Raw genomic sequence first — 19348 nt, 5'->3', positions numbered from 1 at the left:
TTAAAAGAGATTTTTTAGTTTTTAAAATTTCGATTAACGTGTAGTTAAATCCAGACAAAGTTAGGCTAGACCTCAGCACCTTATCAGCAACTCGTAAGTCGGAGTAGATTGTCACCTTATTTTCCACGCCAGTCTGACTTCCACAGGCGTTAAGGAATTATTTTTCCGAGAACTTTTGCCACGCAGCCAATATTTACCAAGATACTGTCATTTCCCTTTGTAGATCCGACATCTTCCACTGTAAATTCAGCCCCGAGTATCGCGATGACGCAGGAGAAAGTGGAAAAGCAAATTCGTCGCTGGAGCCAGCAGACGAGTGTTAACGATGAATTGGAGGAAAAAGGCTGTTAATAGTCTCTTGTATAACATATGCATACATTTATTTGTTGCACCAAAGCGCTATTCATTCCGCAGCGACGTCTCTCACTCCTCTCGACACAAAACCCTTTCTACTCATTAAGGTGATGGGTTTTTATATCTCCCGCTTGCCATCACAAACAGCAGTCTGACGGAATTACGAATTCCCCTCATCGCCCTTTTTATTAATTATCATTCCTTCTGTCTAGACAAAGTTTGACATCTTGAGAGATCAGTTCACCGTGTCGCCAACTGATCGCATCATTTCCTTAGACTGACGTAGACTAAACCGGCTTATATAATACACACCTGAGGGGGTCGAAGGGATGGGCGCGGAGGAATTGACGGTGCACACGCTCAACTTGAGACTAGATGGAAAACAGACGACAAGTATGGCACCATTGTTCGCTGCTGATGGCATTGAAAAGGGAGAGGCATTCACGCCATTACCGGGAAGGTCAACAGCGCAACTACTGTCACGACTGGACTTACAATAGGGGTGGAAAAAAAAGAAATAGAAAAATCAATTATAAGTGACACACTTGAATTCGTCAGCTCCGAGTTATCGGAAAGACTTGTATGAAACTCGGGTATAGTACTATATGACATACACTTTCGTGCGAAACAGCAGGTGCCCAGAAAAGGTTATTGAAGTGAGCAAGCAGGTACTAGGTATAGATATAAGAAGGTATGCGTCATCAGTCTCTAAACTTTTGATGGCCAACTCAGCAGTTTTCCCTTTTTCTTTTACTTTTTCTTTTTCTTTAGACGGCAGTACATAATGATCTCCTCGGAAAGAGAAATATTGACTGTATTGACCCAAGCGATTTTTCTATAGTTATGTAAGTCACCATTATAAAATGATGGCGATAAAATGATCAATTTTATTCCGGACTATTAAGTTCAATTAGAATTGAATTTTTTGTTTTTTTTATATACCCGCTGTGGTTAAATTCGCTGAACGGCATTCACGGCAACCGCGTTTAGCGTCCGTCGTGGACTTGAAGTTACACAGTCAGCGGATAGATAGACCTAGTAGTATAGTTTGATCGCTCTCACCTCGACTGGCAACCTGGAATTTATTGCACCAAACCAAACTCTTGGCTGTGCATGTTTCACACATTTAAAAGCTTCATTTCGAAATTTTCAATATGTATTTAGTACAGCCGATGGGCATTCTCGAATGAATCTGAACACAATCAAAATGAATGCGGGTGAATACCATAGGATACACCAGTCTCACCGTTCGTATATATAAATAACTAGACGACATCAATTCCAATCCTTATGACATTTCGTATACGGAAAAACCAGAACCTGCTGCGGGCCATAGCAGAGCAGCAACTTGAGTCAAAGGAAGAATTCCTCTGACAGTCGACATAATAAATTCCTTCTGCGCTGCAATTGCAGTCTACAGAAATCTATAGCACGTCGTGAGCATAATTGTTAAGCATGCAAGGAAGCAGCACACGGTGGGACGGATGAGAGAGAGAGGACGACATCACTGGGATGATGTATACACAGAGTCCAGAGTTGTACATGTAGACGGTGACCTATCGTCGTATTGATTTCCAGGGAATAGTGTACAGTACAGACTACAGACATTGTGTGTAGAGAGACCTTTTACCTCTGTGTACTATGCGCTGAGACGGAATGGAAAGTCGGCAGTTGATGAAACATAAATCAGGCATTGCTGCATTCAATGAGCGCCGTGTAAGCGTTTCCGCATTGGACGAGAGTAGATTTGTATTTACTTCCTCTGCTTCTGCAAGTTGTTATAGCTAAACGCGCTTCTCCAATGCACAGATGTCGTGTTACTTTCATTTAGTGAGAAATCCAGCTGGTTATTCGTTATCAACACGCTCTATATTACATAATAGAATGGCGGCGAGCGCTAGAGCTGCGGGAATTCTCTTGTAATTTATAAAGTAAAAGCGCTTGGCATTCTTTGACGGAGAAAGAATTTCTATTGTAAATGTAGTGTATCCCGACGATAAAAAGGGGGACCCCCTAAACGTTGTGATATGTGAGACTCGATTCGTCGTTCAAATGTCTTTATCTATATAAAAAAAGGCCTTGACATTTCTTATTGATTTTTCTGGGCCTCTTTTGTCATTTCAAAGAATCACTCTTTCTCTATCTGCTCTCACTCTATCTGCACGTTAGTCTAGTTCGATGTGACGCCACTTTTGTGATTTTTCTTTTTCTTTTTAAAAAAATGGAAGGAAATTCTTCATTTTGCTTCGCGTCTAATATTCAAGCGATTGATTTTTCTTTTCAATTAATTCCCAATTGAAAGAATTTTCCAATTTAGTTCTTATTCCATAATCTCCCGTCTTCTCTTTTCTTTCTTTCGCTTCAAGACTTTTCCCTTCACTTTGTTCTACAGCAGCAGCAGCAACACTAATCCTCTTTGCCGAATTTCTCCCCCTCTTTCTCGCTCTTATATTATATTCATTTTAATCTTGGGCCTCTTTTCAGTAGCCTTATTATTCTTTTCTTGTCTTTGATCAAGAAACACGACTGAATAGCATATATATATAACATTAGATCCAACATCTCTTTTTCGCCTTGATAAAGTCCTTGCCAGGACAACTGGCTCACCCCAGCACCAGACATTTCTTTTCCCCCACTTTTATAGACCCAGCAGCAACTTTGGGTCCTTGCACATTAACGCCAAAAGGGGAGAAAAAAGAAAATGAGGCAGCAAAGTTAAAAAAAAAAAGAAAAGAAAAATAAATCGTGTTATATACTTTCCAGCTCTTTGTGCATAAACGCGTATGTATATACTACCTTTCAAAAAAATTTGTATTCTTGTTGCCACCGGCCTATCCACAGTCTTTTTTCAACGGTATAGAGTCTCGTCTATACACGTTCGTTCGAGACTGGGTGCCTTTTGATGTCAGACAAGAGTATACGTCTGCACATATAAATATCATGGCACTACTCGACGTGCCAACTGCCAAAAGAACCACTTCATCGCAACACTCGAAAGTGTATGTACATATAACACAATCTATATTATACATATATACGTATCCCTTTTCTTCCCTTCTTCTTAAAGGTCAACTCAGCTAGATCCTTTCTCGATGTACATACACAGCACACGCCCATCAAGCTATTCTCTGCCGGCCTCTTGCATAATATATACAAGATGTGTCCTACATGAATATATCCTTCCGAGTCCCTTCAAGAACTCGGAATCGTGCTCTTGAATCAGAAAGAGACTCACGGTAGGGTTCAGAGCGCATCCTTCAAAGCAGCACGGAGCCCTTTTGGTTATTTTTCCTTTTTTATTTTTTGTTCCTTATATTCTAATCAAGAGACCATATGTTACACAAACGGTAGATATCAAGCTCGTTAGATGTTTCACTCCCCCATCAAAGGGACGTCTTATTCAAATGGCTGATTTGTATAACAGCGCAGAGTACACATGATAGGAGAGGAACAAGAGTTGTCTGGAATGAAGTAACTGGCCAGTTTCAACAAGTTTTTGTTGTTTTTTTATATGTACCTCTCGGCCACGATATTCCAGCAACGGCCGGGCGACTGCTCTGTTTTCTTTGGCTGGTTTCGCTTGTTATACGCGCGGAGCTAATTTGATGCTGTTGGTGATGAGGTCAATGCGTCCAACGAAAAAAGAAACAAAGCTGCTCGTTACGTTGATGACGTCCAAGTCCATCTATTCGAGCACTCCAGACAGGTCCAGCAGCAAGCAGTAGCTCTCTCTCTCCTGTCTATTCGTCATCTTATAATTTGTCCTTTCCAGCATTTTCCCTCTTCCGACACGCTCCGCCATTTTATATGTCTCTTTCCCTATTAGTCTTTATTGAAAGGATCTCATTATGTCATTAGAGTCAGACTCATCGCCCTGTGTGTGTGTGTAGACAACGCCAGCCAAATCAAGCAGATACAAAAGATAATGCACAAGTCATCAAGGCCGCGACTCGGCTATGTAACTCACTCGTACATATATGCATAAATGCAATAGGCTAAAACCCACCCAAAAAAAATCGACTTTGTGTTTAAATAGGACTATAATAGGACTACTAATATCATAGCGGGTCTGTTTTTTCCGAGCTCTTTGGTGCTGGCCGCCCATCAGCGTGTCTGTAACGTGTTGATATGGGCGCCGGCGCTTGATGCTGCTGCCGCCGCTCTAAACCACTGTATGATTTTACAAACGTCGCTCACAGCAGCCCGCACACACATATAGGCTCAGCAGCAGCTCTAATATAAAGGATGAGTCCACACACGAGTTGATTATATAGATCAAAGAAAGTGGGCGGCATGAGGCCGCCGCCTCTATATAATACGGGCGGAACGAATGTAGGGAGGAAATGTAATAATAAGGAAAGGCCCCAAGTCTACATACCATACAGTTAAATAGGCCTATATATTAGGCGCACGTCATCTATGGCACAGCAGCAGACAGCCGGGCAAAGAAAAAGAAAAGAAAAAAAGTGGTTAAACAATCAGCGGCATATAATATAGCCCACGGACAGTTTCGTGTTATACTGTAGACGTTGTTGGCTGCTGCTGCTGGGCGCTTGCTGATGATGTTGTATATACTTGTGTGTGTATACATGCTTTCTTTTTCATTTTTTTATTTATTTGTTTTCCCTTTTGCGCGACTGCGCCGGTCTGCCGAGATCAATGCACCGAGCGCGGAGGATATCAGCTGCGCGACTTCATCAAGTCGCCGGGCAGAGAGAGGAGAGGAGAGAGGCAATAGGAGCGAGGGAGGAACTAAGTTTTTCCATGCTACATCCAGCACAAGTCCCCCCTCACTCACGTCAGTCTCGCGCTAGCCCTGCCGACGGCGAGGTGAGTGACGGCCGCTACTGTGATCGTCCGTTGTGAATTATTATCAACAATCAGTTGTGCGGTGCCGTGTGACGTATTTTCGAGAGCAAATTCCTCCGCCAGCACCTACCGCGATCAACAAACAATCGAAATTTGTTTTATTTTGGGAAATGAAACAATTAATTGATCCGTGAAGAATTACTCTAATTGGCCAACTGATTTGCAATCGAAATACATCCATCCATCCATCCATCAAAAGAAGAAGACATTTGTGCGTGTGTGTGTGTGTGTACTACATGACACAGGCAATCTACCGTGTTCAATTGGGAGAGATAGCGAGAGTGAGAGAGTGGGCGCTAGATATCCTCATCGTTAGATAATCAACGTGATTAAGGAGGGACGAGGCAAATCAAAAGAGAGAGGCCAACATATATAGAGAGGCATCATCGGCAGCAATATCTCTCTTCTAGAATATTATCGGAGCGGTTGGCTGTTGGCTATAGCTGGCGCCGCTCAGGCCGGGGGTTTCTAAGTGCTTCAAGGGGCGGAGCTTGTTTTTCCCCCCATCTTCGACGCCCATTTGATATTCCATTAGCGGAATTGGTTTTGATGGTCTCGCCGTGTGCCCTGACTGCCTGCCCCCACCACCGCTGCACACACACACACACACACACGTCCTAGACAACTACACTTGGGAAAGTGAGTCTACACCCACCACCTACTATACAGGCTTATATAACGGCGGCGCTAACAACAGCGGCGGCGGGGAGCAAAGGAAAAAAAGGGGGAACCAAATATTTTTCTTTTTAAAATAAAAGGGAAAAGTGTTGTGTGCGCCAGCAGCAGCTTTTTGCCGCCATCTCCCAGTTCTCTCTCTCTATCATATCAGCGCAACTATATCTACTCGCCATCTATCTTCACTTATTTCTCGTCGCACTTTTGCCAGCGCCAAAATGACCCGACAGTTTTACTGATTTTCTTTTCACGAATTTCTCTTTTCTCCAGCATTTCTCCCGTTTTGTATTTGATGCGCTCTCTTTTCTTGTCCGGCGATGGCCAAAAGTGAACGGGAAAATTGAATCAAAATCCGCATTCGTCTATCTCAAAAGTGACGAACAAATTTCTCTTTTCTCTCCTCGGCTCAATCGCGGCTCCTGTGTTGTGGCGTTCGCATTGCGCTGGCGCTATACCCATCTCCTCTCTCTTTGCCACCACCAGTGTCGAGTGCGAGTGCCAAATATAATATCTAGGCCTGTGCCGAGTGCGTGGGTCGGCCTCGGCCGCTTTTCAGTGTCAGTGCAAGTGTCGGACGGCCAACTTCCTTTCAACTCCGCTCCTGTGTGTGTTTCTCTACTGTGCTCTTAGATATTATACATGAATTACACTCGGTCCTTTTCTTCTATACGCACACAGCGCTCGATGGTTCCGCCACATTTTCTCTCTCTCTCCATTGTTGTGGATAATATATCGCCAGCAGAGCTCGTGAAAGAGTAAGTTTTTCAGTGTGTGTGATGTGTTTTATACTATATACATTTCTTCTGGCTGCTGCCAACGGAAATAATTTCCTTTCGAGTTTTCGGCTGGCAAAAGGATTTATAGGCAAAAGGTTTGATGATGCGTTAGCCACTTTGCCTCGATCCTTTTATTTTCCTGCCGTACTTTGTTAAACATGGGCTGCTGCGGCTGCTGCTGCAGTAGCGAAAGTCTATAGAGTGGCGCTCCATTTTGGCCAGTGCGCTATAGTATAGCGACCAGCAGCAGCTTGCTGGCCATTATTTACGAGCCGGCTCCGCAAATCAGCTCGGCCAAAAGTCTATGGCGAGAGCTGAGCAGCAACAGCAGCATCTGATCTAGTGCACTAGTCATGGCAGTCTGCTGACTACTCTCTAGTCGGCTTTTTCTTATTTTCGTTTATTTTTCCTTTTGCTTCCCCCTTCGTCGTCGTCGTCGCACACATCCGCTTTTATTTCCACCCTTCTTGTATGGTTGGCGTTGGGAAGCGACAGCATCATCAGCCCCTTTGCGCAGCCCAACAGCGGCGGCGGCGGCGGACGCCAGCTGCATAATCAAACAGCTTGCTCGTCCGATATTTCTCCATTCGTTTCTCTTCTTCTTCCTCTTATTCGCCCACTTTTGGTCTGACTCGACTCTCGTCAGGTTTCACACACGGGCAAAAAAAGAATGATACAAGCAGGTATACATGCACGAAACCCGCCCACCGAATTGCATCCACTTATTTCGAATCCGGTTGGCCAAAAAATGGCGACGAATTTTTAAAAAACGTGGAAAAGCGTCGAAGATGTGAAGAAGAGGGCCAAAGCTGCCACTTCATTTTTCTTGTCAGTTGGAGACGATCTCAATTCGCTCACTTCTTTTCAATGGCTCTTGGTCGAGTGCATTTGGACGGGGGCGACTGTATCGAACATGGAAGAGAAAAAAAGAGGATCTCAAAAACAATATCAAGAGTAGGAGCTCTTCGATGAGCTTCTGCTCTTCTCCGCCATCGTAGAGTTGGACAGAGTGAAGCTATATGTGCTGTGGCCGTTGAAAATGTGGTTCAACTTGTTTGTTCTTTCTCTCCTCCCGGCCATTTTATCGTCGTTGCTTAGACTTTTATTTTTTTTTTTTTTTTTTTTGTTATTCGCATCAATTCGTTCAGCCACCAGAGTCGCCACTTTCTCCCTCCGCACGCCCGCGTGAGTGTCTGGAGATGCTCCGCTGCTGCTGCTGCTGCCGAGTGGCCGATAAGCGGATCCGCCGATGATCCGCCCATATAGCGCGCCCACATTTCTATACGATATTTACTCTCTCTCATCTGGCGCTATGGGTGAACTACTTAGATCCGGCTGTAATGGAAGGCGGAACAGGCTACACACAGACAACATCACGGTGGTGGCCCAGCAGCCTATATAGCTGCTGGTTAGTAGCAGCACACAATGGAAATCAAATCGGCGCACAGTTTCTATACAGGTATAGGCAGTGGCTTAAGATTTTAGACCAACATTCGAAGAAAATGGGACCCCCCCCATCCCAAAAGAAAGAAATCCCTACTTCACACACACACACACACACACACACACACGCGATTGCTGGATGGAAATGCTTTTCGGTGCTGCTGTTCAGCAGTTGATTCCCGCCCGGCAACAAGTCAAATGGCGGCGGAAGCCTATCTAACTGCAATTCATGGAATATGTATAGAAAGACATTTGAGACCGCACTGAACTTTAGACTCACGTAGTCGTTGTGTATAAATGGCACTTTTGAATCCCCCCCGCCAAATGCGTCAGCAGAGCCCACGCTATATTCGTATAATAACTTGCGGGTGATTTAATGTTCTCCGCCGCTGTGGTGTCATTCCAAACAGTCCATTAAACCATCAAGAAAAATCATAAAAATAAAGTTGAGATTTTGATGTTTCCCTTTTCTTTTTTTCCTGGAGACGACGAGCTCGCATAACTCTGTATATATTAATCAAAAGATCTTTTAGCTTATATTAGAGGTGCGTGTATACTATATCTATATAGAGAGAAATAGAGTGCGCCAAGCTTCCGCCCCATCCGTCCGCCTCTCGATGGATTACTATTCCGGTCGAGTCAGACATTGATCGATGCCTTTCTGAAACATTAAAAAAAGTTGTTTTTATTTTATATTTGGTTTTCTATTTCTAGATTCAAAAAACTGTTTTTAAAACTGTTATAGAGCTTTTCCCGTCTCGCTTCCAGCACATAATAATAAAACGAATGATATTATTTCGACCGCTTTTTGAGCCAGCCACAATGGAGCGTGATGTCGCTTTGCATGTTTAATGTAGTTTTGTCCATCTTTTATCCGTCTGCCGCGGTTCGTCGCTTATATCACGCTGCCCATAAATAGAAACTAGCCAATAACAATATCTAAAGCGCTTCTATATTTCTTATACACACAATAGCGACAGATAGCCTTTACAAACTCGTCGTCCGTGCGGTCAATAATCACCGGGGGTTACATGTGTGTACATACGGCTGCTGCTGCTGTTGGACTCTCGTGAAATATCAACATCATTTTTCATGGGGTAGAGAACAAAGAGTTAATAACTGAGCTGCGCCCCCGCGGAGAATATAGCATTGGAGAGCCAGTAACATCAAAGAAGAAACAACGGAAAGACTAGCTATATAGAAAAACGCCGGAGAAGAAATATATTAGCTCAGATTCCTCTTCTTCTTCTTCTTTCTCTTGTATTTTTTGAGGCCGGCATCAGCGGAATAGAAGAGAAAAGGAGAGAAGGGCGAAGGGAACAGAAGAGATTCAATCAGGCTTGTGCTCGGGATTTGTTCTCCGGTCTGTTAAGAGACGACAGCTTTCGGTAAATATATAGATTTCTCTCTCAGAAAAGAATGAAGAGAGAGACTCTGTATAGCCCACCCACCACCCTACATGACAGCCTATAGACGGAGCCTGGATGTAAGTATATAAATGCTGATAGAGAAGAAGAACCCCTGATGCTGGACAGTCCAGTCGTCGTCGAAGAAAAAAGGAGACGGGCGCGCGGACCCATCACGACCAAGTGGACAAAGTCCAATCTCATTGCTGTCTGGCTCTCGGCCATGTTCTTTTTGGCCCCTTTTCTGTGCTGTGTGTGTGCGGCGGGGCTTGATGGCCGTGCCACAATATATAATCTGCCGACGTCGGAAGGCGGCTCACGTTCATCGTGCAATCCCGCCAGCCAGAAGTCATAGCATCGCGCCCCACCACCACCGCCGTTATACTGTCCGGTCCAGCACAATGATTTTGTCCATTTTTGTTTGTTTTTTTCTGCTGCTGCTGCTGTTGTTGTTGTTATTGTTGATGCGATCAATTGATCATTGCCCAATGGCTCTGCAGCTGTTGGCCCCTTTTTTCGTCCCCCCTTTTCTTTTTTTGGGTTGTTTTTTATTTTCTGATGGTATTATGCGTTCCTGGCTGCTGGATGCTGGATGCTGTTTCGACAGCGCTGCAAGTCAATTTCCGTCGGTCTTAACACGGAGAATAGAAATGCTAGGAATATAAAAGAAAGAAAATCGAGAATTTCTTAGCTTCTTCATCTGGCGAAAAGGGTCGATATGTATGAAGAAATAACCCTCCCCCATCATCAAACTCACGCACGTCGCACTCGCGTCGATGTATAATAGACCTATATACATATACGTACAGATCCCTATCTCGAATTGAACCGGCTGGCCGGAAGAATGTGTTGAAAAGAAAAAAGAAGAAGAAGAAGTTGGATATCAATTTTTTCTTTCCCCTATCCAATAAAGAAAGGCTTTCTGTTAGCTTAGATTTTTTGTTATATCAATGACGTCATAGCGTCCGGTTCGGACAGGAAGATCGTCGATCAAAATCAAAAGATATCGAAAAAGATACTTTCGACGGATTTTTCTCTTTTGGTTTGGCGCCATATCCTTTTAGTTTGTGAACTCGAATCTTCCCAGTCGTTTCCTATTTGGAAAACAAAAATAAACGAAACTACTTGCGATGTTTCTGGCAGCTTCCTAACTCTCGAGAGAAAAGAATAGTTTTTATAATAATACCAAATGAAAATCGAAAAAAGTAAATTGTGTACACTATATATAAAGATGAAGTTATATAGTAGTAGATGGAGAAGGGTAGATAGATATACTTTTCGACCCGCTTTTCTTTTCGCCCCTTTGGAACTTGACCAAAAGAAGAAAGAAAAAAAGAAACTTTTTTTTTCTTTCTTCCCTTCTATACGTATATAGACAACACTTTGGAGAACCATATACAGCCGTGGCTAGCACGCAAGTTTTGTCGTGGAGATGTCCAGTTTGGAGCCTGGACGTTGGTGAGCGGAAGAATGAAAAGAGCCGTAGGGCTGTCGGCCAAGAGGCAAGAAGAAGAAGAAGAAGAAGAAAAACCTTTTGTAGATGTATATAACTTGCTCTCACTGTGAAGCATTCCCTAGACCGGAACTGACACTTGCATAGTCTTTCTCTGTGTGCGCACATCTCTCTCGCCATATAAAATCTTCCGCATCACAATTTTCTTCATTTTTCTTTTTATTCCGTCGCTGTGCTCCTTTTATTTTTATCTGTGGCTATTCACCGCCTCAAACCCTTGGGTCTCCTCTTCTCTAGACATTTTGAGAAGTATTTACTCTTATCTCTTTTGTGCAAGACCGTGAAAAAATCCGCCGAGCGTGTAGAGCATTTCTCCATTTACGTCATCCGGCAGCCCTCTCTGTGATGATGTAACGCCGTACCGTCGACGAGAGCGCATCACCCAGGAGAGTGAACGTATAGATCAGTTGATTGGGAGAATATATCTATACAGCAGCCAGCAGCAGCAGCCGAGTGCCTTCCTATCTCTTGAAGATGCATCCAAAAATGTCTAATGATATTAAGCCCCCCCCCCCCCCCTTGATCTTAAAGCCCATTGCACATATTACCCATGTATATCCATCGGGCTGGCTGCTCCTCTGTGTGCAGCAGCAGCTCCCGCGTGTCGTCTATAGCACAGTTAGACGAGGTTAGAGACATGTTTACTTTAGAGAGTTGCTGCCCGACAGCGTCTATAATACACACACAGAGAGAGAGAGAGGGTCTCTGCTATATAGACATGGGGGTGGGTTATACATTCGGTCGTCATGGTCCTGTTGACGAAACCCTTTGGGAAGTCAAGCTGTGCCTTTTGGCTCTGTGTGCGTATAGATTCCTCCTGTGCGTCGACGACGAGAGAGCTCAAGTTTGTCATGTGACAATGAGAAGAAGAAGCCCCATATACGTGGCTCTCCTTTTTCTTTTTCTTTTTCACCCACGTTTTCTTTGGAGACATGCACACTGTGAAATAGTATAGTCGATCGTCTCTTTCTTCTTCTTGGCACTGCCGATGAGAGAGTCTTATATAGACATTGTCTAGAGAGGTTTGAATCTTATATATTATGTAGCTGGCATTCGATTGATTTTCTTGTTTTCTTTTTTCCTCCATCACTGGGCGCTTTGCATACACAGGCAGCTAGGCAGAACGTTATACAAATATATACAATCAGACTAAAGAAAGCGCAACTGTTGAAAAAGGAAACAGAATAACGTAGTAATTAGCTCCTGCTGCTGCCGTGGATAAGAATCAGATGAATAATAACACTGCTTTGCTGTGCCTGCAGCTAATAACATGTAGCGTATTATACTATATAGTACCACCGTAGATATTTATACATATCTTTTTAATGCGGTGCTGCGCTGGTTTTGCTTCTTTCTTCATAATCAGAGAAATCAGACGCCGAGGGCTCCTGGAAACGTCGCCAACGTAACCGTCGTAACCGTCATCCTTATGTTGAATGGATCGGGATGTGGAGAGCAGTCGGGTGCCGTTGGCAATATATTCGTCTGTCTTCCACATTTCCAGCTATATGGCACAAGAGCACAGCACTATATGTACATATAGTGTGTATACAGTCCCTAGTCGGCAGTTTCTTTTTCTCCCTTCATCAGATTCTGATTAGGACTGTGCTGTGTTGTATACACGACACATTTCGATGGGCCTTTTCACTTTCGATTTCTTTTTTTCTTCTTCTTTTTATTCCTTTTTTTAAAAAATACCGAGCCTTATTTCTGCCTACCAACCAACAGAAGCCGAAATGTATCTCTCCATCAGCCAGATATCACGTGACAGGAATCCGTAGATGTGTATAACAAGCCCTTATAGACTCTGGCGGTATATATAACTTACATTGTCCGTGTATAGAGTATATGACCCATTTAGACGTTGTAGTACGTGTGTAATACACTTTGATGTATAGCCATTCATCAACCCCAATTACACGGGCGGATCGGATCGATTTGGAACATCTAGAATATTTTCTATCTAGTATATAGTGATGATAATCATCAGCCGATATTTGCTGCTGACCGGGCTGCCGCCCAAATAGAGTTCACGGACCGTGTGCTGTGTTGTGTATAACATTTCCCGTACATTGTTGGTTGTTGCCCGGATCGGATACTATATATCACACGCAACGCAAGTCATTTTTGCTGCTGGGCTTTTGTTTGTGTGTACAGTGTCCGTCATTCAATGGACAAGGGTCTCAAAGAGTTTACCCTGTCACGTTCGCTTATTTATTTACCCACTCGTATAGGTACTTATAAATAGACAGGCGCGTCTATAGACCACCACACAGCACAGCACAGCTACACACACGTGTTTGAGGGACTACTGGGAGTCGTCCATCAAGACGTCGATATGGCTGATGGATAATAAAATAGACCGACCGACTATAGACCTATAATATGAGAGAGACTATACACAGAGTGGAAGTATAAAATAATACAAAGTTAGAATGAGGAAAAGAAATGAGCAGTTCAAAAGAATATTTCTTGCCAAAGAGCAAAGCAGCGATAGCTAATAAAAATTGAGACCCGCTTAAAAACCCCCGTCAATTTGGGCCTATCTTGGTTAGCAGCACTGACGGCTAGGTATATATTCACGCTTTGTTGCATGGTGGTTTCACGGTTCGACGCCCTTGTCGAACATGTATACACAAGCCCCTATGAGAATGGCGAAGAAACCATGTCCCCCCATATAATGGTGTACACCCAGTCTGCTGATGTAATATCCAGTCAATATAGGGGACCGCTATATCTGTTTATCCGACAATGTTGTCGTAGTAGTAGTAGTATATCTACTTATACGACCAATCGGGTGATGGTGGTGGCGGCGGGCCCTTTACACGGCCGTCATAAGGCCCGTATAGCTCCCGCGGGAAGCTCGAATCAAGAGAGAGACAGCGGTAAAGACGGACGGGCGCTGGTGCTGGCATCCAGTAGGTTCGCACACGAGGGAAAAAAAATAAGCCTAAAAGAGATAGAGGGGCAAGACTTTTAAATAAGAGGGAAATTCCCGCGGTCCGCCAATTGATTCGAACCCATGAACAGGACGGGCGGTGCCAATTTAGACGCCTGATTACTCCTCTGGAATAATTCAAGAGAGATTCGTCGTCGCCGGTGAAATCCCCAGTTGCATAAATGCAACACACAGCTCTGTGCTCCATGTATATATAGAGGGAATAACTCAGCCGAAATCAACCGTATTATACACAGTGCACGCGCGTGGGGGAATAGGAAATTATTTAGTCCATCGATTTTATATCCACGTACTAGATAGTACCCAGCAGAGCCTGCGTTTATAATATTGTTCTGATCTTCTCTCTCACTCTCTCACTCAGTAGTCATCATGGCTGTTCACCAGATGTACAAACTCCAATGCTCAAAAACGGTAGGGGTGACCGTGCACTGCTATATTACCGGGAAGCCGGAAACAAAAGGATGAACGTCTCCAAGAGACCGGCCGTATATATACATGTGACATGCGTCAGCAAAACTGCTGGCCGAATAGAAGAAAAGGCGATGGCCAAACTCCATTCGATTCTATTGACGGCGGGGTTCGTATTATAACTGGGCGGTGTGCTTTTATATACTCAAGAAGACGAGATGATACGAGACTCGTGATGACGTCACATTCAACCAAATCTCTCCCTCCCGACAGTTTTGCGCTGGGGGGAAAACATCAATTGATCGGGTTTATTCGCCTATATACGTATATATAAATAATGCACATGAGAGTATAATGGACCGCGCTGGGCATTTGATTATTTTCTTGGAGACAAAATTGTGTTAGATAGTGATCCGATATTTTCCTCTGTGAGTTTGTTCCAGTCGAGAGAGGAGGGGCGGCGTCCAGCTGTATCGTGATTGTGCGTCTCTCTCGTTATAGACGCCGCACGCTCTATGTCCCTGCTGTATATGTATCTATACTAATACTACGCGGCGGATCGGTTCCGGTTGAATGTGTCAACCATTGAAACTCAACTGGGGTGTGGCAACCGAAGCTCTTCCGCTATCACCGAAGCAGTAGCGTGAAACTTGAACGAATATATCTCTAAATCATTTTAGATGCTGGCCAAAAAGTTCACCCCCCACCACCACCACATTGGCGATCGATTGAAAATATAAAACGACTTAATCCCGTTCACCGAAATTTCTCGTCTATAGCACGCCAGGGATCGATGCCATTAACATGTTTGTTTTGTCTTAATGGTGGACGACGCGACAAGTCAATATACGATTTCTATATTTTTGCCTCTTTACATTACAGCTGGATTGGAACCAAAAAAAGAAGCCACGGTGGTCTCTCTCTCTCATGTCGGCATTCCCCTTTTGTAAATGTTGGATGGAGCTCGAGTGCTCCATTTACCCCCCGCTCTCTCCTACACAGTGCAGTGATGACTCATTACATAAGGGACGGACTCCCTCCCACTTCTAGTCGGACCCCCCCCCAAAAAAAAGAAAAAAATGATTATTATTCTTCCTGTTTATTTCATTTGAACCTCGTGAAAAGATATGTATGGATCGGAGTATAAATTTTCAAACGAATTAAAAAACAAACCCCCAAAGAAAGAAAAATGTTGATCAAATGAATATAAATTCCAGCATTTGTTCCGGCTTCCTGTCTCTTTTGACTCGTTTTTCCCTTCAATAAAAATTCTCAGTGCCTGTGTGTGTCTGTTTTTCTTCACTTTCATCCGCTGCTGGATATAGACACGGGCAGATTGAGAGAGCACACACACAGAGCAAAGAGGTTATTTTCTTCTCCTCCTATACACAAGACGTGGGATGCTGGCAGAGATCCACTGCTGGATCGATACCTCATATAGAGAGCAGCCGCTGGTATATAGGATCTATCCACCCTCCCAAAATTCCAACAGCGTTGCCTGATGCCGTCCCGGCTCTTATTTTTCTTCCCAGTCACAGTGTGATTATCCTCCACACTGGGCCGTCGATGCTGCTGGGCTCCCCTGTCTGTCACTTAGTCCCGACTCTCTCACGCATTCACTCTCTCTTTCGGCTCTTGGCTTCTCTACAGTGTCGTCCATATTACCGAGCATCGGGAGCCGAGTGTATACACTCCATAAATGTATAGTCACACATATAGTACAGTTGGGCTCCCAACGGACCCAGCGCTCCATGTTCAGCACTATCCACGGCATAAATCAGCAGCTTGAAAATTTGTTTCTCTTCACTCGCTGCTGCTGCTGTCTTTTCCATTAGACGGATCGCGACTGCTGCTGCTGTTGCATATGCATTCACGTTCTAAATAACGTATAACTCGCTGTGCCATAAGCTGCCAGCTCAAAACTCTCTCTCAAAAGGCTAATTGCTCGCTGTAGATTTATATAGACACAGACATAGTTGGAAGGAGCTAGCAGCCGACACATAATCTATGCCCATGGATATATATCTCCCTTGCCAAGGCTTGGAATGATGTGCCCACTCTGCGCATATGTACATCATTTGTTGTTTCTCTCTCACTCATATATGTATAACGTTCATCTTTGAAATGTTTCCAGGGCTTCCCTATAAATCTCACAGACTCTATAAATTTATTCCGGCGTGTCATTCTTTTGGCTTAATCGCAGCAGCTGATGTGTGTGTGTGATATAAGCCGGGCGGGAATGATGATGCAACCGAAATCTAGTCTCTTTACAGCTTGTGTATTCAGTTTCAATGTTGAAATCAATTGCGGCAGGGAATAAGAATCTATTTCAGGGATATATCCCTTATAGTTTCTTATTCTTTTTTTGTTTTTGTTTTTTCCACAATTGAATATAAGAAGGATCTGCTGATGGGGAAAAAAAGGATCGCCTTTTCATCTTTTGATTCGCGCTGCTGCCGACTTGTGTTGACTCTGTGCAGCTGTCACTTTTTTATGTATCGTGTGAATGTTTGTGCTCCATTGAAGAACACAAGAAAACAAAAAGAAGATGACGTAACAATTTGCTTTTTTGGGGGGGGATTTTTCCTTTTAGGAGCGCCGAGTAGTCGACAGGAGGAGGAGCAGCTGGAGCCAAGTGCAAAGGAACATCCGAGTGGGAGATTCGCATTACATGAGAGGAAAGGAATTCAAATAAGGATTGAAAGGGGAGATGCACGTTGAATGCCTTTTCGGATCGTCGGGGACAACGAAACTGGACGTTTTCTAATCAAGTGACCCGTTCGCATTTCGAGTCGACCGAGTGGAATGCCGCACGACCAGCAACATCCTCCAATGGCGGCATAGAGTCACAGAAGTGGCAATATTTTCCAACCCGTTGGATTCAGTGCAGTGATGACGTCCTCCAGCAGGATCACAGCAGCAGTCGACCAATAAGTTGCCCGATTTGAAATCCCCGCCAAAATCGAATCTCTCTGAATTTAAACGAATAATAAAAGATAAAAAAGAAACCAAAAAATCAGAAAATCCATTTTTTTGGCCAGCCGGACAACCGCTGTGAGAGCATAAGGCAAGAGCCCGTCCCGATGACGGGGTGCTCTGGCGCCAGCTGTGGAGGCTCATGTCGTCTACGTCGCCGATGTCGGCCAGCGCTGGCGGCGGCAACGGTAACAGACGGCGGGGCGTCTTCTCGCTGGGCAAATATCGTCTGCCGGTGGTCGGATCGTCAACTACAAGCATCCAGCAGCAACAGCAACAGCATCTCATCGACAGCAGCAGCAATTCGGGCGGAGGAGGAGGAAGCCGGGCCGTCAAGTACACGCCGCGCGGACATCCGCTCCAGCAGCAGCAGCAGGCGGACACGTCGTTGTTTCACAGCTCACGCGACAACGGCCAGCACCAGGACGATGAACTGGAAGAGATTGCCGTCGTCTCCGTCGTCTCGGGCGTCCAATCCGGCCAGCTCACTTACGGATCAGCCGGATCGTCCATGGCTAACGGACCCAGAGTCGTTCCAGGTAAGAAAATAAAAAGACCCAATCTCTTGATCTTGTCATAGCAGAGCAGAAATAGAACGGCAGTCCAGTCCAGCAACACCGAGCGGACTCGGTTGCCTCTGCGTGTAATTCCGTCTCTATTCATCCGATGGATGGATGGATGGATGGATGGAGAAAGAGATCCGGAGCAAAATAGATATTCTAAGCTCCTCCTCTTTGCCTCTGATATTATTCGATGCATTTCCCGGGAAACGGGAGCGACAGCATCCAACCCGGCAGCGCATGCAGGGCTCGATCCTGTCCGCACCCGGACGGGCCAATCAGTTTGAAAGTGTCTCCATCATCATCCGTCAGCCGCCCGTTTCTCTTAATATCTCTGTCATTTCACGTGACTTGCATCTTTGATGATCCCCAATCGTTCCATCGTCCTACGCTCCGCCTCCCACGCCATCCGCCCCACACCCAGTCGCCCACGTAGAGAACCGCTGCTGCTGCCGGCCCGGCCCGGCTCTTTTTTTATAATAGGCCTTATCGAATTGTTTGATAGAGGCTGACGTGAAATAAGACAAATACATATAGCGCCGCACAGGATCTCATTTCAGTCCGCTCGATCCCGCTCGTTTCAGATCAATCCTTTACCGGGTGAAAATCTCTCACGATTAGACAGATGCGGAATCCTGTTAATAAATCCCTTTGATTCCCTTGATATTCCCGGCCACTTTGCTGCTGGGCTTCGCCACAAATTGTCGATCCGTTTCCTCTTCATCAATGACACGCGAGTCGCCGCAGTCGTCGTTGATTGGTCGTGGCAGTGTCGTCAAACCACGCCCACGTTCCTCCAATTCGAAAAAACAACAAAAATCGTGTCATCCTCTTGTCAATAGCACGATCAAGAAACGCTATCCAATTTTCTATTCCGTAGATAGTTCGATTGTTCACACGACGACGGCGGTTCAATTGGCTCAAATTCAAATCGACATTTCCCTTGCGACTATACGATATAGGGGGGCCTGTTGTAATAATAATTGCACCTCTCGATTCCTTGACACAAAAGAGTTCGATGGGTCTTTTCATGTCCTTTGTGTGCGGCACGTTATTGCCACTTGGATCCGTACGAGTAGTACAACATTCAACTCGACGATTTATTTTTGTCATCTTTTTGGCTTTCTTCCTGCCCAAGTGGCTGAATTCCTATCCGTTTCACCTTCTCCTTTTGATGCGACACAAATTGTCGACATCACACATATCACCTCTTTCCGCTTACTTCAACACGCACACACACACACGCGCACACACATTGCTCATCTGAAGAGAAGCTTGGAGAATGCTGTGCGAGTGGCAACAACAGCACCCGCCGACGTCATATATAGAAAAGATGCTCGGCGACGGCCGATCAATTCTCTTTGATCTTTTCATCACATGATTCACGCCGACACACACACACACACACA

General features: G+C 44.7%; 1 protein-coding gene across 2 annotated transcripts in view; it reads left to right on the top strand.

The window, feature by feature from the left end:
* Positions 1-5158: 5158 nt before the first annotated feature.
* The window catches only part of LOC124314640 (cyclic nucleotide-gated olfactory channel-like), a 59380-nt gene continuing 45190 nt past the window's right edge, over positions 5159-19348 (top strand). For both annotated transcript variants that reach the window (XR_006911284.1, XM_046779894.1), the window contains exons 1-2: positions 5159-6653; positions 16997-17918. Coding sequence is in view for 1 of the 2 variants with exons in the window: in XM_046779894.1 (XP_046635850.1) it covers positions 17522-17918 (397 nt within the window). In the remaining variant the exon portion in view is untranslated. The remainder of the gene's footprint in view (positions 6654-16996; positions 17919-19348) is intronic.

The sequence above is a fragment of the Daphnia pulicaria genome, chromosome 10, assembly GCF_021234035.1.
Source record: "Daphnia pulicaria isolate SC F1-1A chromosome 10, SC_F0-13Bv2, whole genome shotgun sequence".
Lineage (NCBI taxonomy): Eukaryota > Metazoa > Arthropoda > Branchiopoda > Diplostraca > Daphniidae > Daphnia > Daphnia pulicaria.
The sequence above is the reverse complement of the archived record's forward strand: the minus strand, read 5'-3'. Positions and strand labels throughout refer to the sequence as shown.